The sequence below is a fragment of the Pongo abelii genome, chromosome 9, assembly GCF_028885655.2.
Source record: "Pongo abelii isolate AG06213 chromosome 9, NHGRI_mPonAbe1-v2.0_pri, whole genome shotgun sequence".
Lineage (NCBI taxonomy): Eukaryota > Metazoa > Chordata > Mammalia > Primates > Hominidae > Pongo > Pongo abelii.
The window spans coordinates 17287190-17308023 of record NC_071994.2 but is presented as its reverse complement, the minus strand read 5'-3'; the positions used below and the strand labels follow the sequence as shown (position 1 = coordinate 17308023).

The window sequence follows — 20834 nt, the reverse complement described above, 5'->3', positions numbered from 1 at the left end:
ATTGTTGACTTTGCAGACCCTGGGAACAAGCCTGAGAGCAGTAATTGTCATGAGGCAGGCACTGTGTTTAGGAGAAGAAAAAAAGAAATTGGAGATTCAGAATCTAGAGAACTGTCACTTAAGAAGAAGATATTATAGTCCTGCAGATATTAGAAATCATTTAGGAAGACATTAGAGGAAGAGTAGCCAAAATAAAGCACCCTTTCCCGATCTATTCTAATTTTTTCTGATTAGAAATTTCACTGGGTTCATAGGTTCTGTTCATTCACTTTATAGTGAGTTGGCAGGTTATCCATACCACAAAAAACTCTTATTCTCCAATTAGTACAATTTATAGCTATAATTTTCTACAAAGAGTAAAGTCAGTGTCAATGAGCACAGTAACAAAAGAATAAGTAAGGGCAACTGAGAAACCCAAGCATGGCTGAGTTGGGGAGTGGGAGATTGGATATGGTAATCAGTTCACTTATGACTATGCTACTTTTTATCTCTGTGATGCCAGAGAGTAGCCCTAGAATCCAGAAAGTTTGGGAGGGCTAACAAGACAGGGAGGAAGAAAAATGGAGGTAGAGGAAGTCATCCAAACAAACATCATGAAACTTGCATTTTCCTCTACAGGACAGGTAGTTCCTGCTCACTTACAGGCACTGAAGAAAACTACCTACTGTACATTGTTGAGGGAAATCACCATCTGGTGATGATGCCCATCAGAATATGAAGACCTGGAGAAAAGATGGGTCACGATGAAGGACCCTCATCAAAAGCTACATTTATTGGAAATTGGAATTTACCAATGACTTTTCTGAATGCAGCTTTTACATCTTTGTTCCTCAGACTGTAGATCAAGGGGTTCAACATAGGGATGATTACAGTGTAAAAGACGGACACTACCTTGTCTTCCTCTGAGGATTTGTCAGAGTTACTTCTCTGGTACATGAAGGCAAGTGTCCCAGAGAAGAGGACAACAGTGGTGAGATGGGAGGTGCAGGTGGAGAAGGTCTTGGCTTGCCCACCTGCTGACTTCACCCTCAAAATGGCTCTGATAATGAGCATGTAGGAGATCAGGATAACCATGACATTGGCTAGGAACATGCATTTTGCAAAAAGGAGAATGACAATCTCAGTTTGTGTCATGCTGCTGCAGGCGAGCTTCAGCAGGGGTGGGAGGTCACAGAAGAAGAAGTTGATCTGATTGTCACCATAGAAGGAGAGGGTGAAGGTGCACGTGGTATGCAGAATGGCCCCTGACACCCCACAGATGAAGGCACTGGCCAAAAAGACCCTGCAGGTACCTGGAGTCATGTTCGTGTTGTAGCGCAGTGGATTGCTAATGGCAACAAAGCGGTCATAGGCCATCACTGACGGCAGGTAACACTCTGTGCCTGCACAGATGGTGAGAAAAAAGAACTGCGCAGCACAGCAGCCATAGGAGATAACTGTCTTGTCTGTGGCCAGTGTGGCCAGAATCTGAGGGGTGATTACTGAGGCATAGCAGGCATCCAGGAAGGCAAGGTGGCTCAGGAAGAAGTACATGGGGGTGTGGAGTTGGGCATCCACTCGGATTAGAATGGTTATCCCCCCAGTCCCCAGAAAAGTGACAAGATAGAAGCTGAGAAACACTAGGAAGAGTGGAACTGCCAGTTCAGGGTGATCTGTGAATGAACTCTGTCACAAGAATGAACTCTGTCACAGTGCTGAGATTTCTTTTGGCCATAGGCTCAATATAGCTGGTTCACCTGAATAAGATAGTGAAATTGAGATTCCAGAACTAAAGGTCTTTGCTTTCTTCAGCGTCAGATATTAAGTAAATGTCCCAGCCTCTGCTCAGAGAGAAAAAAGAATTTACCATCTTAAGGGTCCACAACTGGCAGTTACTATGGAGAGCTTTTATCTCTCTCTGCATCCCACCTGAAATTGAACCTTGGTGCAGTTTTTCTTCAAATTCACTTGCTTATTGTCTGGGATGTTTTCTTTAAGACCAGAGAGTGTTAGACTATCAAGACTGGAAGGGACCAATATGGGGTCCCTCTGTGCTAGAATTATCTCCCCAAATTGTTATCTAGCTCAGGTGTGCATGAGGGCTGCCTGTATGTGGCTTCTTAGGCTGTGGCTGCGTGACTCCAAGCAGGGCCATTCATACAGATGTCGTGTGAATGGTGCCTCCAGGGTTGTCAGAGGCAGAGCTCTTTATGTGATGGAGGCTTTCTGTCCACTCTGCCTTTGGAAAATTCTACTTGTTGAGAAAGCTGGATTGCTCTTTCTATACCTTCTATACATTAGTATTATCCTTGGCTGTCTTCTAAGACAGATAGTCGTAATGCCCACTTTTATATAGTTTCTTCTTCTCTAAGTCAAACATTCCCAGTTATCCCAACAATTCCTTGTGAGTACTTTCATAATCTATTTTTTGCTCCCCTACGAACCATGTCATCACCTGCCTTGAGTTTCTTTTCTTGAGGGACCATGAAAGACAGTGATTCTGTGAAACCATTAGGTTTACGGAGCCCTTACTCTGTGTTAGACATTTCCACACTAATTTAGTGATTCCTCCCAATAATCCTGGGATAGCTCTTATGAGTTTCACTCTTGAAATGAATTATCTGAGGTTCAGGAAGTTAAAGTGACTTGTCAAAGAATAAATTGCAAGCGCTGAAGCCAAGATTTAAACCATTGTGTCATAATAGCAAGACATTGCTTGTTTTGCTATCTTACACTGGTCCTTCTTGACAGTACGCCTTCTACTTTAATTGTTACCTCTGTACTCTAGAGGTAGTTCATGGAAAGGGTTCATAGTGTTTGGTAGAATCAGTTTTCTATAGAAATCAGGCTGATTCTTCCCTTTCTGGTAGTGGAAGTTCCTTTGTCAGCTACTGATTGTTCTGGACTGTGATCTCCAGGATGAAGTCCCTGGAGAGTGGCTGGAGGCTCCTCCATCAGCAATTGCAAGACTCATTGGGAGGCTGGTCAGAATCAGGTTTAGGGACTTGTTTGTGAAATATGGGGTCCTACCAGCCACAGAACTTCCACAGAATCCTTCAGGGCTGCCTGTTGATTTTGATCCTAGGGATTTCATGGCTCATGAGGCAAACCCAAAGTTCTGGTATTCCAGACTTGGAAAGAATACCAGATTCACCAAATTCCTAATAATTAACAACTCTACTAATATGTGGAAATTGATGCATATAAAATCTACTGATTAGTATTAGCATGGGCAAGGACAACCCTGGTTTCACCTATTGCTCCCGCCTCCTTTAGCCTAATGGAGGTGGGTCTAATGGAAACTGAGAATGGAAGGGAGTCCTAGAGTACTGAATTTAAGGAGATGGTCAGGACTTTAAGAACAGGAGTTTATGCATCTTTCCTCCAGAGCACTGCTTTTACTGTGATTATTCTGTGCTCCAACTGTCTGCTCCTTTCTAACCCTCTGTCAAAGGAATTTCCTATTGTTTTAAAACCTTCTCTGCTTTCTCATGAATTTGACTTATACATTGCTGCGGCTCATCACCTCATGGAGGTCCATCACCTTTAGTTCTGTTGAAATAGAAAAATTATTTCAGGGTTTCTTAATTCAAATACCTTGAAAAAGAGATTTTGATTTATCCAGCTGCTTTTTTGGAGTGGCTAGTACATAAATTAGAACATTGAAAGTATGTAGCCAGCCTACATATTAACTCTCTACTGTGTCCAAAGGGACCATATGTGACACAAAACATGGCTCATGCCTTCAGCCTGGGTTGTGGTTTGGGCTGACACGGTGGCATCTCTTCTGGACTTGTCCTTATTGTGGCCATGACTCATTTTGGAACTTTCTAGTGTAGACATCTTGAATTGTCACTGCATTCTATTATCCTATTCTATGACTTAATAACTCTTCTTGAGGTAGCATTTTCCGTGATTATTTAGCCACAGAGTCCTTTTCGAGGGGGTGGGCGTGGAAATTTTGAGGTATGCAATCTATGCTTCAGGACATGCTTGACTAGATGATCTTCTAGGACTCTTTCTGCTGTGCCTGTCTCTGAATCATAAGATTATATATATGGGCCAGGTGTGGTGGCTCACGCCTGTAATCCCAGCACTTTTGGAGGTAGAGGCAGGTGGATCACCTGAGGTCAGGAGTCTGAGACCAGCCTGGCCACCATGGTGAAACTCCATCTCTACTAAAAATACACACGAAAAATTAGTCAGGTGTGGTGGCCTGTGCTTGTAATCCCAATTACTTGGGAGGTTGAGGCAGGAGAATTTCTTGAACCCGGGAGGTGGAGGTTGCAGTGAGCTGAGGCCATGCCACTGCCCTCTAGCCTAGGTGACAGAGTGAGACTTTGTCTCAAAAAAAAAAAAAAAAGATTATAAATATGTTTCTTTGAGGCGCTTAGAAGATTACTTTAAGTGATTCAATATGGGAACTAAATAAACCACAGATTCAGATTTCTAAATAATCATATGCTTTACAAACTGATAGCTATATCTCACTACCTATTAGGATTTATGTTGTTATGATTGGTCAGCCACAGCACCTTTTTTCCCTAGAAGGGCCATACCTTTTCGTCCAGCCCTGGACATGTCCCGTCGGACTTGCATAACTTTGTTTATGCAGCCTGAGAACAGACGCTGTCATACTCTCTCTGATTGACCTCTTTTGCCTGGAGGGATACATTCATCTGTCAGCTTTCTCCTGGATAGTGGTACCTACAACTTGCAATGTCTCAACCATGAACGTCAATGCTTTTCTCAGTGGGAAAACCTACACAATAAGAACATTCCTGGAAACCCCAAGCTTATCTGTTAGTTTCTGTGCCCATATATGTCTGATGCCCTACATTTGGATGTGGCATTATGTCAGGCAAGCATCTGAGTGACTTGTTTCTCTTTCCAGTGTTTAGGGATCACTCATTGTGCACATGGCTGTCAGAGTGGGCTCAGCAAATCCTGACACACTGGGAGTGGTGGCCCACTATGCTCCTCTCAACACTTGTTGAAAATACCCATGATCACCCCCAGAGACCCAGGAATTATGTACACACAGAACCCTAGAGTTGGAAAGGACCTTGGTGATGTGGTTCTGTGGTTTTCTAGCCGTCTTCCTCAGCCTCAGCTCTGGAAGAGCTGTCTCAGGGAAACACAGCAGTGGGATGTGAAGGGAAGGCTCAGCAGGTGGGTGCTGCCATTTCAGCCTCAGAATTCTTATAAACAATGAGGTGCTTCATTTCATTTTGCTTAGAAGCAGGGCTCTACTGTTAAAAGAAAATTTTAATGCACCTGGTCTACTATATTTTCTTCATTTTGCAAAAGAGAACAATGAAGTCCAGAGAAGTGACTTTCACCCAGTAAGTCAGAAAACATTCCCTCCCAAATCAATCTTGGTGGGACCTCAACACTAGTGTCCCATTTGGTGCCTCAGGAAAGGCAACACATTCATGAAAGTACAAACCAGAACTAACAAGTCTAGGATGGGACCATTGGGGTGGGAGGACTGCTGCAGGACAGCCAGGATACTCAGAGGCCAGGAGACGCTTCCCAACTCATTACTACCCTCATTGTACTCTCTTTTCCTGTAACAACCATTTCCACATTATCTTCTCAAAAGGTTCTTGTTACAAATGGCTTTCTTACAAATATCACCAGTGGGGACAACCTACTCAGAGCTGGCTAGATCATTCGCAGTCCATGCTTTGAGCAGTCGGTGATGGTGTTGTATGGGGGGTAATAATATAACTCTATGCCAACTATTGTCCCCTGCACTTGACATATTTGTTCCTGATTACAGCCTCTGCAAAGTGTGCCTTTCTGTGCCTGTTTTATGGAAGACAGAATTGAAGGTTGGGGAAGATAAATAACTTTTCTAAAAGGTCGCACAGATAAAGTTTAAATTATGTTCAAAAATTGGAAAGCACATTGAATAGTCTCTGGAATGTATTTTATTTCCAAACATAATATAATTATAGAATTTACATTACCTCATAGGGAAAGAGCTGGTCCTTGTGCTCCTGTGAGGGGCTTCTGTGAAGCACTGTTAATATTTCTCCTGTTTCTGAGCAGGTCCAAGGAGAATGAGATTGCTGCTGTGAGAATCTGAAACCCATAAAAAATGCAATCACCAAATCTTCTTCTGGCCAATTTTATGCATATGCTAGAAACCCACCTTTGAACACACCCCAGAAGGTAGCAGGGCCAACAGTGCGCCTAGTTTTATGCAGCATTGCTGGGTAAAATTCAGAGCCTTGGACCTCATAGGTCCTCCAGGTGCCCAGCTGTTTTGCCTTCTTGCCCAAACAACCCAATTAAGACCATCTTGTTTCTGAATCACTGAGTTTTCTGATCCAATTGTATCCTTGGGTGGTTTTATCATTTTGTGTACATCACCTAAGATGATGCTTATGTACGAAATTGATAATGATAAATGAAAGAGAGAATCTCCCCTTTTCTCTGCAAGTCACTGTGATGATTTACCTGCCCTTAGTGGGGGTTGTGTGAGCCCAGTCTTGCCTGCAAACCATAAATTAATGAGTATGACAGTTCCAACTTCTCGGAGAAGCCTGCTGCCTTCAGTTAGAGCTGACTGTAGGGACATTAATTCCTCCTTTCTCTTCATCTAGGTAGGCAAACATTGGGTCTGGGGATGAAAAGGCTCAGGAGGGTAAGTGGCAGACCCTGAATGACATACTTTCCCATGCTTCTCCGTTGCTCTTTGGGGAATAAGCACTGTCACCTTCATGCCACTTCCTTCAGAGTTAGAAAGAAATGAAGAGATGATTCGGATCTATTAGGTTGGTGCAAAATTAATTGTGGTTTAATACTTTGAGACATTACAGATGAGGAAGCAGACCCAGAGGGGTTGTGTTGTGTGTCTTGCTTGAGGTCACACAGCTTCTCCAATGCCAGCTAAAGGTTGTGTGGGATGGTCAGAGTGGTGGTGAAGGCAGTCAGGAGGAGGAAACTGGGACTATCTGGCTGCAATGGGTTTGAGCAGGTTGGTCTCATCTATTAGCCTGGATTCTAGGAAGCCTGGCTGAACTCCTCATAGGCTTACCTGTCCACATGGCTTACCTGTCCATACTATTCTGTGCGGAGCCTTAAGCACCAGGCATTCTTCAGTTTAATCACCTGCCTTCTAAATATTCCCTGGGATAAGCGTTCAGTTGTACAGGATATTTAACTTTGACATAAGGAAAAACTGCTTTGAGAATTGAAACTTGAAAATAGCTAAGAGAGTAGTTTTAAATATTCTCACCACAAAAATGTTTATCGTAATTAACAATAACATATGTATTGATATACATATGCACTGTAGAACTACTAAATCAAGTTAATTTACTTGCAATAACAAAAATTTTATTTATTGTGAGACTTTGGGTAAATAATTTAATTTCTCAGGTCTAAAGCAAATAAAGCAATTCCTAATTCAAGAGGATATTGTACAAATTAAATAAAAACAATGAATAAGAAGTAGCCAAGCACTCATCTGGTATATGCATGTTATTAATAATTAGCTTGATTTAGTAGTTCTACAGTGCATACATATATCAAAGCATGACGTTGTACACCACAAGTGCATACAGTTTTTGTCAAAAATAAAGAAAAGGAACTCTGCTTTAATGGTGGAAAATCAGTCAAAACAACAGAGCAGGGAAAAGCCATAATTGAGGAGGAGTCTCCTAACTTCCCTTGAATCACACTATGTTGTTGCCAAGGAAAGAGGGGTGTGTGCCACTGTCTGACATGGGCATAGAACCCATGACTCAGGCTTCCATGCTAGTTTAGGGGTACAATGGGGCTCTGCATATTTATGTGTTTGTATTTTTAAATGAAATATAATACATATACAAATAAGTGCCTTAAAATGAATACAGTTTAATAAAAATCTTTAAAAAGAAATACTCAGGCAATTGCTATCAGACAAAGATAAATAGAATACTTCCTCTCTCCAGAAATTCCTTTGAGATTCTCCCCCTTCACAACTCCCCTTGCTCCTGTATCACAACTCCACTTGCTCCTGTGGTTGTAATCATTTACTTGTGTGATTTAACCCTTTGCCATATGTGTACATATCCCTATATTGTGACTTTGTTTAGCCTATTTTAAAAATTATATTGTTTCTAATTACTTTCTTTAATAAGATGAATGTTTCTTTCTCACATAAAAGTAGCCCGAGGATAGGCAGCCCAGGGCCCATAAGGTGGATTAAAAATGTCATCAGGGACTTAGGCTTCTCTTTTTCCCTGCTTTGTTGTTTTCTATGCATTGCTTTCATCTTTAAGGTCACTTTATGGTCCACAATAGCTGCCAGGGCTCCAGCCATCACATACATTCCCCAGGCCAGAAGAAAGAAAAACCGAAGGAAAGTGTTTTGAGTTTTGTGCTATTACAACAATGCTTCATGAACATTCTGTACCCATATCCTAGTGTGCATGGGCAAGAGTTTCTCCAGTGTGTATAGCTAGGTCACTGGAATAGCTGGGTTACTGGTTATATAATTTTTATTTCTAAAGGATTGCCAAATTGCTTTATAAAGTTGTTAAACCCATTTATACTACTCATTTTTCATATCCTTGTCAACATAGTGGTGTCATAGTTTTAAATTCTTGCTAACTTAGTGAACTTATTGTGGTTTTAAGTGTGCATTTTCCTGATAAAATTCTCATGAGAATGATGCTTATTATTCTCATTTCCTAATGAGAATAAGCAGCTCTTCATACATTTAGTATCTATTTGGATATTCTTCACCTTGGTCAACCTGGTTTTCTATTCTGAATCTCTTTTACATGTTCAGCTTCACAATGTCGATGGAAAATTTTTATTAGCTCAACATGGGTCAGGTGCTTATTTCTGAATCAGTCAACTGCAAGATGTTTGGTGAATTATTTTAATAAAATTGTTGTTTCCATATGGAGAGGCAATGAGGATCAACTTTTCATAAAATCAAAGTTGGGTAGAGGAGTTCATATATTCATTAAATAACATATGCACTTACAAATACATCCTTTTATTATTCTTGACTATGTGGGATATAGATACATGCACTCCACCTTTCCAGTTAAGTACTTGTTTGTTTTATTCTTTGGTGCAAAGGATTGAGTTATACATCTTCCTCAGTTCATTGCTTTCATTGACTTTTACCATCATTTGTTCATGATCTATTTTGCTTTTGTTAATGGCCATTAAATTCTAGCAAGTGTCCAGGGTTGACATCAGAAAGTGAGGGAAAGGGAAGAGAAGATAAAAGAGCAATCTATATTGAACACCTGATTAGTGCTTGGCTATTTCTTATTCAAGTTTATTTAATTTTTACAATATCCTCTTGAATTGGGAATTGTTATACTTGTTTTAGGTCTGCAAGATTAAATCGTTTACTCAAAGTCTCATAATAAATCAGTGGTGGAATCAGAATTCTGATTCAAGCCTGACTCAATGCCTTGTCTACTGCTGTATACTCCGAGTACTCTTTGACTCATAAGGAAGTACTTCCTTAATTGCAAAATGGGAATTTTACATTAAACTATGTTTTTCCCATTTGCCATAGAGTTGCCAGAAGGCTCAAATAGGAACAAGCATGTACCATACAAATTCTTTCAAAAGGCTTTGGACTCAGCAGTGAAGAAAACATTCTGTTCTCAAGGGTTTTACAGTCTGGTACAGGAGTCATGATTACTTTCCCCTCTCACCAGATCTTTGTTAGAGAAGATAATATGGGGTTCAGTTGTCTATTTATCGGTTGGTGCTCTCTGATTTGCTCTTCCTGGAAATGGGTTGCTTGGTAGGAGAGAACTGTTCATGAGACACGCAATAGGGTGAGGAGGAGAAGCAATGTACCATGGCCTTCAGAAATGAGAGACCTTGAGGAGACATTCCCAAAGGTAAGATGGTTCATTTCATCTTGAAGATACCAAAGTAACATTAAAAAAAGGAACAACAAAACCAGTAAGGTACCAAGTGATAAGGAAATTTTCAAGTTCTATTGTTCTGGCCTGAGCAAGAAGGAAGACACTCTAAGGGGGTGACACAAGTCTCTTCTGAAGAGAGAAGTTCATTTCTCAAACTTCCTTCCCTTGGCCAGTTGGAGACTGAGTTTTGCCTTATACAATACTCCCTGCTTAGTGAGGTGATCAGTCCTTCATATTAAAAGAAAAAAAGGCCAATTAGTGCAATTCACAGAGGTTCCCAGATATAATCTTTGACACAGAGATAAAAGTGGGATTGATGGGAGCAAAAACAAGAGGGAAAGGATGGCAAGCCGTGGCATTAGTTCAGAGAGTATTGGGGTGGAATGAAATAAACTCAAGACTCCTGGGATCTGAGATTCTATAAGTTGTGACATTAGAGAATATCAAGAGACTGCCCAGTGCTAAGGAATGGATTGAAAGTGGAAGAAGGGGGTGAGAAGAAAGAACATGGAATTGCTGGAAACTAATTTCACCACAATTGTAGTTTTTCCTGTGTGCCTGGTGGTACCTATCTTCTATCTTCTCTGTTTGTGGGTATAGGTTGCATAATAGTAATGGTGCCTATTAGGATATATTCATATGGGAAGAAAGTGGACTAAAACAAGAATTCCTCTTACTTAGATCTACATGCTCAGGGACACCTGGAGTCTCCTAGTGACCTTTCTGAAGGCATCTTTTATATCTTCGTTTCTTAAGCTGTAGATCAGAGGGTTCAGCATGGGGATGACCACTGTGTAGAAGACAGACACGACTTTGTCTTCCTCCAGGGATTTGCCTGAGCCACTTCGCAGATACATGAAGGTAAGGGTCCCAAAGAAAAGGGCCACAGCAGTGATGTGAGAGGCACATGTGGAGAAAGTCTTGGCCCTTCCACCTGAAGACTTCACTTTCAAAATGGTCTTGATGATGAGCAGATAGGAAATCAGGATGACTGAGGCATTGGCCAAAATCACAAAATTGCCAAAGAAGATGATGACAATCTCGATGTTTGCTGTGTCACTGCAGGCAAGCTTCAGCAGGGGTGGGAGGTCACAGAAGAAGAAGTTTATTTGATTGTCTTCACAGAAGGAGAGGGTGAAGGTGCACGTGGTACGCAGGATGGCTCCTGACACCCCACAGACATAGGCTCCCACCACCAGGCTCCAGCAGAGCCTGGGATTCATGGCCACGGTATAGAGCAGTGGGTTGCGAATGGCAACACAGCGATCATAGGCCATCACTGCCAGCAAGAAGCACTCTGTGCCTGCACAGATGGTGAATAAAAAGAAGTGGGCAGCACAGTGGCCGTAGGAGATGACCATTTTGCCTGTAGCCAATGTGGCTAGGATCTGAGGGGTGATGACTGAGGTGTAACAGGCATCCAGCAGAGAGAGGTGGCTCAGGAAGAAGTACATTGGGGTGTGGAGTTTGACATCTACTTGGATTAACATAATCATCCCCACATTCCCAAGAAGGGTGACAAGGTAGAAACTCAGAAACACCAGGAAGAGGGGAATCTCCAATTTGGGGTGGTCCATAAAGCCCATGAGAATGAAATTGGTTACTGTGGTGAGATTATTCTTGGCCATGGCGACAATGTGGACTCTTGGTCTGAGGATGAGAATGAAATAAAAAGAATCTCAGGATTGAAGGACAGAATCTTTCCCTCTATGGTGGAAGTTTTGGTTTTAATTCTGGGTCTATTTGTGGAGTTTGTTTTTAAGAAATTCTGAAACTGGCTGATTTTCCTTGGGCATCTCTTGCATTTTATGGAACTGAGCCTTAAGCTGGTATTTCTGATTCAAATTAATTCTAGTTTACATTTGGAAATTTCTGTAAAGATAAGAGGCACACAGTTCTCAGGTTTGGAAGAGACCTAGACAGCATCTGTTCCAATCCCTTCTGGGGCTGGAATCTCACTTACCATATACCCACCACACGGTCACTCAGTTGCCATATGAGCCTCCATCTGTGAACAGTTCCACCTGTTGATTCTCTTTTTGAACCTAGGGTTTCTCCTTCTGTACCTTTCTCACACTGGCCTTAGTTTTACCCCTTCTAGATGCAGCAATTTTAATCATTTCTTCTCATGAAAGCCTTTCACAAGTTGGAACTGATGAATCTGCTCTTCCTTATAGTACACATTGATATATTTTCCCTCTTATTATATAACTATTCAATGGGCAGTAAAAAAATTGCCTAGTTGAATACTATTAGCTGATAACAAAAAGTCTTTCTTTCTACTTTAATCATTACCACCCCAGCTCAGCGGCCATCATCTTCAACATATTGCATTTTATATTTTTTAGTTATTTATACACCATGATTATAAATAATACGTTCAAACTCATGGACTTGCTACCGTTTTATGACCTTGGGTAAGTTAACTAACCCCTTTGTGCCTCAACTTTTCATAAAATCAGAGTTGGGTAGAGGAGTTCATACATTCATAAAATATTCACCTATTTGTAACACAGAAAAATATGCTTATGTCATAGGGGTCTTTTAATTTTTTTAAGGAAGAGAAAATAGATTTATTATCTTGTTTTGAATTTGAATATAACTTTATTTTTTGTTTTCATAGGTTTTTGGGGAACAGTTGATATTTGGTTCATGAATGAGTTCTTTAGTGGTGATTTGTGAGATTTTTCGTATATCTATCACCCAAGCAGTATACACTGAACTCAATTTGTAGCCTTTTAAGTATTAAATAAGTTAATACCTGTAAGAGGTGTAGATCAGTACCCAGGACATAGAGCTAAATAATGTTGGCTACTTTTGTTGTTGCTATTGTCATCAATTTTAGTTGGTAGCTATTGATTTTCTGTACTGAAACATAATCCGTTTACCCCACATGAACTTTGTTAATATTGCTATCTTTGTGTAATATATTGGTATCTTTATTTCACTACTATATATATATATATATTCTTGTTTTTTGACTGAGTAAATTTGACCCTCACTAAGTAAGATGAAGAAATTATTCCCTTGTTCTTTCCTCTCTTCTCCCTTCCACCCCCTTAACAAAAATATCAGTCTTTTATCCCATTCATATGGGAATGCTTGCTAATTTAAGTCTTCTCTATATTTTGACTATGGGTTGATTCTACTATCAGTAATTTGTGTTTCTCTATTATGACTATGTACATGCCATACACAAAAAGACTAAATATTGTAATTGGATACACAGAAAAGGAAATGTCATTAAACTTCTGCTTCTGGGAGAATCTTTCAAACATCAAGTCAAATAAATGTTCCTTTCTTTTGATCTACCAAATTGGTTAAAATAATTATGTTTAGTTTGCTTTACATTTGAGTCATGGAAATTTTGCATTTCCTAAGATTTCCTGTTGCCATATGTTACAGATTTGAGTCACCTCGTAATACTGTGTAATACCATGTTCCAAGTCCATCCAGGATACTCATTAAAATGCCTAAAGGCTTCCTTGGGAATGTTTGCATGGAAGCCTATGTTCTCATCTCTTTTTCCAAAGGCATCTCTACTCTCCCAGGACCTGCCATATACAATACTTTATGGAAACCTGGCAACAATCCTACTGGACAGGTGACATTAGTCTTGTTTGTGTTTGAGAAATGGAGATTAGAGGAATGAAACCATCCGTTGACCCACATGTAGAGGAGCCAGGATCCACACCCAAGTCTCCAGATTCCATTATCCTACACTGCTCCCCTTGAATGATTTGCCTGGCCTCCCTAATCTTACACCCCCAATTTCCTCAGGTTGGAATTTGCCAATTCAGAGTCCATGAATCTAAAACTATGTTTGATGAAGCGTGAATATAGAAATTAGATTGTTAAGAAACTCTTTCCCATGTAGCACAACTGGGAATTTTCTTTGCTGTGGCAACATGGAGATTGCTATTTTTGATAAAATCCATAGTAGTAAAAACTCATCATAATACCTCTTTCTACCTTCTTTCATACATTTTATATCCATAAATATCTGTGATTGCCTCCACACCCCTGTAAAGTGGACATGATTGATATTGTCATTATTTTGGCATTGAGACAACTGACAGAGAGGTTAATGACTTGTCCAAAAGTCAAATAATTAGCTGTTTGCACACTTGGGGATAACAGGCAGGTCCTTTGGCTTCCATGGGATCCCTTTTTTACTTCCTTTTCACCTAAGGTCTAATTCCACTGGGACCTGCCAGGAAGAGGTTTTGAACTTGTGATGAGGCCCCATGTCTCGAATCATTGTGACTGCTTTATTCACTGCATGGGTAGAGAGAGACAAGCAGCACACACTTTCATGAAAGGGCTCATGGTAGCTGTTCTTGGGTCTGGAGCTTACTTCAGCTCTAATCAGGGTCCTAGTGGGAGAGAGACATTGACATATCATGTCAAACGTGTCCCAAGGCTATTCCATCCATCTTGCTCCAGCAGCAGGGTCTAGGGACGAGTCAACTTCTTTGGAAGGCCTTCATGGTATGGTTCAAGCTCTATGGTTGTCACCTCTATGACAGGCACTCACTAGCTGAGTAAACTTCAAACCTGTATTTTCCCTTCAACATGGACTTCACTTTCTGTTCTACGAAATGGCAGAGCTAGATTATATAACCACTAAATCTTTTGTTTCTCACAATCCATGATTTATATGTCTAGGTATTTAGGCTCTTTAGCTACTAAATACTGAGTATATAAAGCAATGAAGGCACTATTTCAAGCAATTTATAGTTACTTAAACATAATATTTTGGGGTCTTAGGTAGAAAATTGAATGGCCTTTACTCCTCAGTTCCTGATAAACCATCATCATTGGTCAGGACAAGGCTCTTCTTCATTTCATTTTATTTTATTATTTTTGTTAGTCCTGCCTCATTCTTACTCCTACCTCTGTTCCTCTTAAGTGTGCACTCTAGTGTATTCAAAATACATATCCTTCTATGTTTATTCTTTTCATATTTATTTAGAAATATGTGTATATTAAAATATAGTGGCTGAGGTGTGTTTTAAAATTTGTGTACATGACATTGTGACATAAATCTCATTTTTAAGCATATACCGTATTTTTGTGATTTGTTTATGTAATTGTGGTAAATTTTTTTTTTCTGATTTTGTTATGGTCTTCCTTGGTATGCTTATAAAATATTTTACTTATCAATTCTACTAGAGACTGTGAGTGCTTTGCATATATTATTTAATTCTGAAAACAGCCCTTTAAGCAGATAGTATGATCTTATTTTCACCAATGAAGAATTTAAATCTTTGGGAGATTAATTTGTCTAAAATTACCTCCAAGCGAAAGTAGAAACAGAAGAGTTAGTTGATGACAAATCCTCTGCTTTTAGCTATAAATTTGTTTTGTTGTCTCCCTACATTTTCTTATATCTTTATAATCTATGGAAACAAAGAAATCTCCCTGCAGTTAATCAGAGCTTTTTTACCTTCAAATCATGAGATAACTTGGTTAATTTCAACACCTTTCTCAGTATCTAATTCTGAAATTGTTGTAGTTCATATCACATCTATCTCATGGCTAATTCCTGGGGATCTCTCTGATTAGAGACACAATTGTTCAAGGCTCCTGACCAGAGATTAGGTGGCAGATTGTTGGGGTGCAGATGCAATCACACTGAGTTTGTGGCACATGCATGCAAGGCCTGTTTGATACATTAGCTCTAGTCCTTCCTGAAGCCCTCCAAGTTGGGTATAGCTACGACTATTTTATGGATGAACAAAGCAGAGTTCAGAAAAGTTAAGAAGGTTGTCCAACTGTTATACACCTAGGAAGGAACAGAACAGACATTTGAACCTAGGACATTCTAATTCCAAACTCTGTATTCTTTCCATCTCATCATGTTCTCTTTTTAGGGGATGAGAAAGACCCTTTCTGCAGATCCAAGCCCCAAACCTTTAAAATCAAAGTGCCTCTCTAAAACCATTAGGCAAATACTCAACTTCTGTGGGCATCAAGTATAAAGATTGATTTTGGAGTTTTTGTGGTCCATGTTTTTTCTTCTTTTTCTTTCTTTATAACTTGAGAGAGACTTAGTTGGACCATATCCCTCTTGATATACCATTGGAAAACTGCTCAACCAATTGGAACCTCAATTTTTTCAATAATAAAATGAGAATATTGTAACGATTCTTGAAAACTTAGAATGGATTGTTATCTAATATGGTAGAGTTTGCTTATTTTTCAGAAAGGCAATTTCAAAATATTTCCCAGAGGGAAAAATTTTAGGACCAGACTGGTGACACCCAGTTTTGTGTGATCTTGTTTAAGAAGGAGATTGGGGTACCATCAGCTTGGGTGAGGCCCAGAGTAGAGAGAAACAACCAACTCCCTGAACCCAGGACAGTTTACAAAAGGGAAAGCAATGGTTTATGGCCAGTGACCCTTTTAAGAAAGCCTAGGAACATTTATAGGTTGATATTATTACTTGCGATATATTTAAATTATAATATGTGACATAAAAGAATATGCGACCTCTGGAGGGGATAGGGAAAAAGACTCCTCTAATTCAGGAGGAACCCTTTACAGAAGAGATGGTCCCTAACACTTGTACTTACTTTAACTTGGGACGTTCTCCAAACTCTTCTTCATTTTGCCTCCAAAGATTGAGTCCCTTGGGGAGAGTGAAGGAGCTCAACAAAGTTAACGTTTCTCACCTTACTGAAATCAGCGTCTTGAAATATTGTTGTTAACATTTACTGAGCTCTTGCTCCAAGTCAGGTAGATGCTAAGCACTTTAAAGGTTTTTATTTCCTTTCAACTTGACAATAACATAATGAGACAGAAATATTTATCTTTATTTTACAGATGAGGAAACGAAGGTTTAGGGACATTAAATGTTTTGCTTGAGGTTTCACAGCTAGAAAGAAAATATGTTTAAATTCTAACCCTGGTTCTATGACCCCAGAGTTGGAGTGTTGAATCAACATGCTGTGCTGCTTTTCCTAATCCTGGCAACCATTTATCGAACATCTTCTCTGTGCTGATCACGATGTTATGCATTGTACACACATTAGTTCATATAATTCATACAGTGATCCTACGAAAAAGGTACTATTTTGTCCTGGAGGAGACTAGGACTCTGAATAGTTCAGTACCTTGTCCAAGGTCACATGACTAGTCAATGAAAAAGCCTGGAGTCTAATCCAGGTCTGTCTTATTCCAAAGCCAGAGTCCTAGTACATATGATTAATTCTACTCCAGCATAATTACAGAAAGTAGAGTCATTTACAGGAAAATATCTTGTCTAAGCTCTGAAGTCTAGTACCACGCCTCCCACATGAAACTATTTATATTTTCTAAAATTTACCTAGTGACACAAAAGCCCAAAGAGATTAAAGCTGTAGATTCCCCCCTTACCCCCCCCCCAAAAAAAAACTGATCCAGTCTTACTTGTATATTTCACTTAAGAGCTGAAAATCCCAGTCTGGTCATTGTCCTATCAGATGACAACTTCTGATGACAAAGGCAAGGTTCTCTGCCCAGTTACACCTTCTCTAGTTTGTGTGGACCTTACTTCAGAGCCAAGGTAATAATTAAGTCTTAATTAACCTGGTGGAATAATTCAGTTGGATTCATCTTGGGCTTGTAGTCAAGCTAAGCTAAGGTTGTTTAAGCATTTTGTAGAAAGCAGCTAAGATTGCTCAGATAGATGTATGTAGCTGACTGACTTTAGGTTTTCTTCTTACTAAGCAAACCAGTGGGATATTTAAATTGCCTTTGGGGATAGTTTTATGGGAGGGATGAAGTGATCTCAGTGGTTTTCCTTGAATCATGAATCAGCACCTGGGACAGCCCCTGGGACTCCAGAGAAAAGCCAGCCCAGTCAGGGAGACCACACTTCAGCAGAGGCTCATTATCTCAGCTTCTGCACACTTCTGAGAGAATAAAAACAAATCTTATGGGAGCTCATGAAAACTTGTAAGCCTTGTTTGTCTCAAAGCTCAACTGCAGACTCTGCTGGGAATGAACTTGGTTTTTCTTTGCCACTGGCTCCCCATTCCCAGAGTTACTCAGTGGTAATATCAGGACTGGAACTCAGATCTTAGGACTCCTGGTGAAGTTCTCTTTACAACACACTCATCCTTAGTCCTGATGTCAAGTCCCATATCAGGGGCCGAAACCTGGCTGCATTGTCTGCTCAGAATTTCAAGGAAGAGTGATTATTGGCTCAGGAGGGTATGAGTCTGGGGTGGTCTAAACATACTTCATTCATGTCTACACTGAGGAGCTTATCAGCTCACCTTCCTTAAAGATCTATTTCCAGGCTTTCTCTAAGCACTCCAGCTCTTGTCTCTTTCCTCGTCTTTGAAACCCACGATCTCTTTGTTAGAACCACATAATTTGGCACTGAACTCCACTTGTCTTACAGTGTTCATAGTTATTCTTTAGTGAATAGTCTCATCTCCTCTGCTGGACTGTGGGTTCCTGGAGAACCTATCTTTCTTCCTACTAATAACTTGGGTCCTGATTCAGTAGAACCTCTCTGTGTCCTATAAGCTTTCATCGGCTCATTATTGTAGGATCAGAGCTCTTCCAGCAGAAGAAATCTCAAAGAGGCCATGTGCTCCGTTTGCTTCTAAGTAACGTGGCTGGGATAACAACCCTTTGAAAATTAGCAAGCATTCAGCTTAACTAGGGTGGTTCCATAATTGCAGATACCAGATGATGCAAGAATATATTACAAAGAAGGGTGGCGGCCACAGATCAGGACTCCTGGCAGTTAGCACAGGAAATTCTACCTTCCAATACATTTTTGGACAATATTTATTATTTCCTATAATTAAATATCTATTGAAATAACTGTGTGGTAAGAGTATATGTAGTGTATTCTAATACTTCCTGGAATGGTATAGAAGGTAGAGTGGTAATTGGGACAGGGTGAAGGAATATGCCAGTAATAAGAATATTCCATTCAACATCCCCTGGGGAACTTGTAGAATGGGGTGACTATACAGTAGATATTACCTTCCTTCCTTTTGACACATTGGGGGATCTAGAGTGCTTAGATATATAACATAATCATTACTATTGTTATCATTAATAGTGTTATTGTTAAGCATTGTGCCAGAATCTTGCTCTGTTGCCCAGGCTGGAGTGCAATGGCATGATCTCGGCTCACTGCAACCTCCACTTCCTGGGTTCAAGCGATTCTCTCACCTCTGCCTCCCTAGTAACTAGGACTACAGGCATGTGCCACCACGCCTGGCTTATTTTTGTATTTTTAATAGAGACGGAGTTTCACCATGTTGGCCAGGCTGGTCTTGAACTCTTGACCTCAAGTGATCTGCCCGCCTCAGCCTCCAGAAGTGCTGGGATTACAGGCGTGAGACACCATGCCCGGGCTCATGCCAGAACTTCTGTTTGGACTTTTGGGAAGAGATGCATCTTAGGTTAGCTTCCTTAAAAAAAGACCCGGGACAGAATTTTGGGCAAGTGCCTCGCTGAGAGAGTGCTTGAAGGAGAAACCTGTAAGGGAGTGAATGAAACAGGAAATAGCTAAGCAAAGATGTAGGATGTAGTTTCAGCTGGAGTCTAGCTTTGGCCTAATTCTTAGAGTAACTCTGGAATGTGAATTATGCCATGGGCCTAGTTCTGCTTCCAGACAAGGGATCTCGCTTTTTGCAACCCACACCAACCATCCATTGACTGTGGGCTGCCTCCAAGTGGTGTGACTTCCCAGGCGTTCTGAGAAAAGTGGATCCCTTAGCTAATGGCAATTCTCCAGAGAAGGAGAGCTGTGAGCTGTTAGCAGCCAATACTCATAGCAGCTGCAGGTGGGTGTACTGATCTGTTAACTGGGATACTTAAAGATGCTCTTTTTTCCTGATAGAATTCTGAGTATTTATATCTGGGGCTTCTGATGCCACTGAATGAGTGAAAATAGCCCAGAGAGAAGTTAAGAGAGGAAGAAAGGAAGACTGAGGTCTGATGAAGTTTGGACTTTTGGAAAACCCCAAAGTCCAAGACTGCAGCCTGAGGATATTTGAATTTCTGAAGCAAGTCTTGCCTGGAGCCATCCAGATAAAGTGTTTTTGGTTACATCAACAAATTTCATTTTTTAATTTTTAAGTCAATTTTATTTGGCTTTCTACCATTTAAATTGAAAAAACTTTTTGTCACTAACTCTGAAGTATTCGTGGTTTTATATGTTTGTATAGGCACTGGAATATCTAGAAGAATGTATACCAAACTGTCAAAATGAGTATCACTAGATATTATGAAAAGGGTGTCACTTTCATAATCTTTGTGTAAGGATTTGTTAGAAAAATAATATATTAATAGAAAAAAATTTCAATATTTATAGTAGAATAGTAGGGGTAAACAGGTGAAAACAGCCAAGATAAACTAAAAAAAAAAAAAAAAAAAGAATAGTAGGAAGAGAGCAATTAACCTGCCTGATATAAAAGCTTACTATAAAGCTTTAATAATTAAAGCAATGTTTTTTAGATGTAAGAATTGGTAGATACATCAGTAGGACAAATGGCAAAGCTCAGAAACAAATCCAAGTATCCACGAGGAGCTAGTATATAATAAAGGTGGTATTTTGCATCAGTGGAGAAAGAAATATTTATTGAATCATTGATAATGAAATGACTGGTTACGTATTTGAGAAGTTTGAACTGTATCTCACAGCTTATATCAAAACAAATGTCAGACCTATCACTTTATAAAGAAAATATGAGTGAATCTTTGTCACTTTGTCATCGCTCAGAGTGGGAAATTTACTTAACATTAAAAAAATATTTTTGTGGAAGTGCCCATCAACAAGATGAATGGATAAAGAAAATGTGGAAATGTACTTTTTTAAACCTAAAAATACAGAAAGTTAGCATAAAGGCATATGTATGTGTCTACATAAAATGTTAAAAATTCCATATGTCAAAACATCGCATAAAAATAAAAAAGCAAATATAATACTAAAGTTTATGTGTC

The 20834-nt window shown here is 39.8% G+C and overlaps 1 protein-coding gene and 1 pseudogene across 1 annotated transcript; both read right to left on the bottom strand.

Moving 5' to 3' along the window:
- Positions 1-738: 738 nt before the first annotated feature.
- LOC100455680 (olfactory receptor 9I1-like) lies at positions 739-1714 on the bottom strand (annotated as a pseudogene).
- Positions 1715-8807: 7093 nt separating this feature from the next.
- Positions 8808-17550, bottom strand: LOC100454218 (olfactory receptor 9I1). Its single transcript, XM_054526181.1, has 3 exons — positions 17292-17550; positions 16457-16659; positions 8808-11528 (listed from the first exon to the last, which is right to left on the bottom strand). The coding sequence occupies exon 3, from the start codon at positions 11504-11506 to the stop codon at positions 10562-10564; it is 945 nt and encodes a 314-aa protein (XP_054382156.1). The 5' UTR covers positions 11507-11528; positions 16457-16659; positions 17292-17550; the 3' UTR covers positions 8808-10561.
- Between the last annotated feature and the right edge of the window lie 3284 nt (positions 17551-20834).

What these genes read in the sequence shown, in the direction of transcription:
- LOC100454218 (XM_054526181.1), bottom strand. Translation starts at nt 11,506, where the DNA reads ATGGCCAAGAATAATCTCACCACAGTAACCAATTTCATTCTCATGGGC.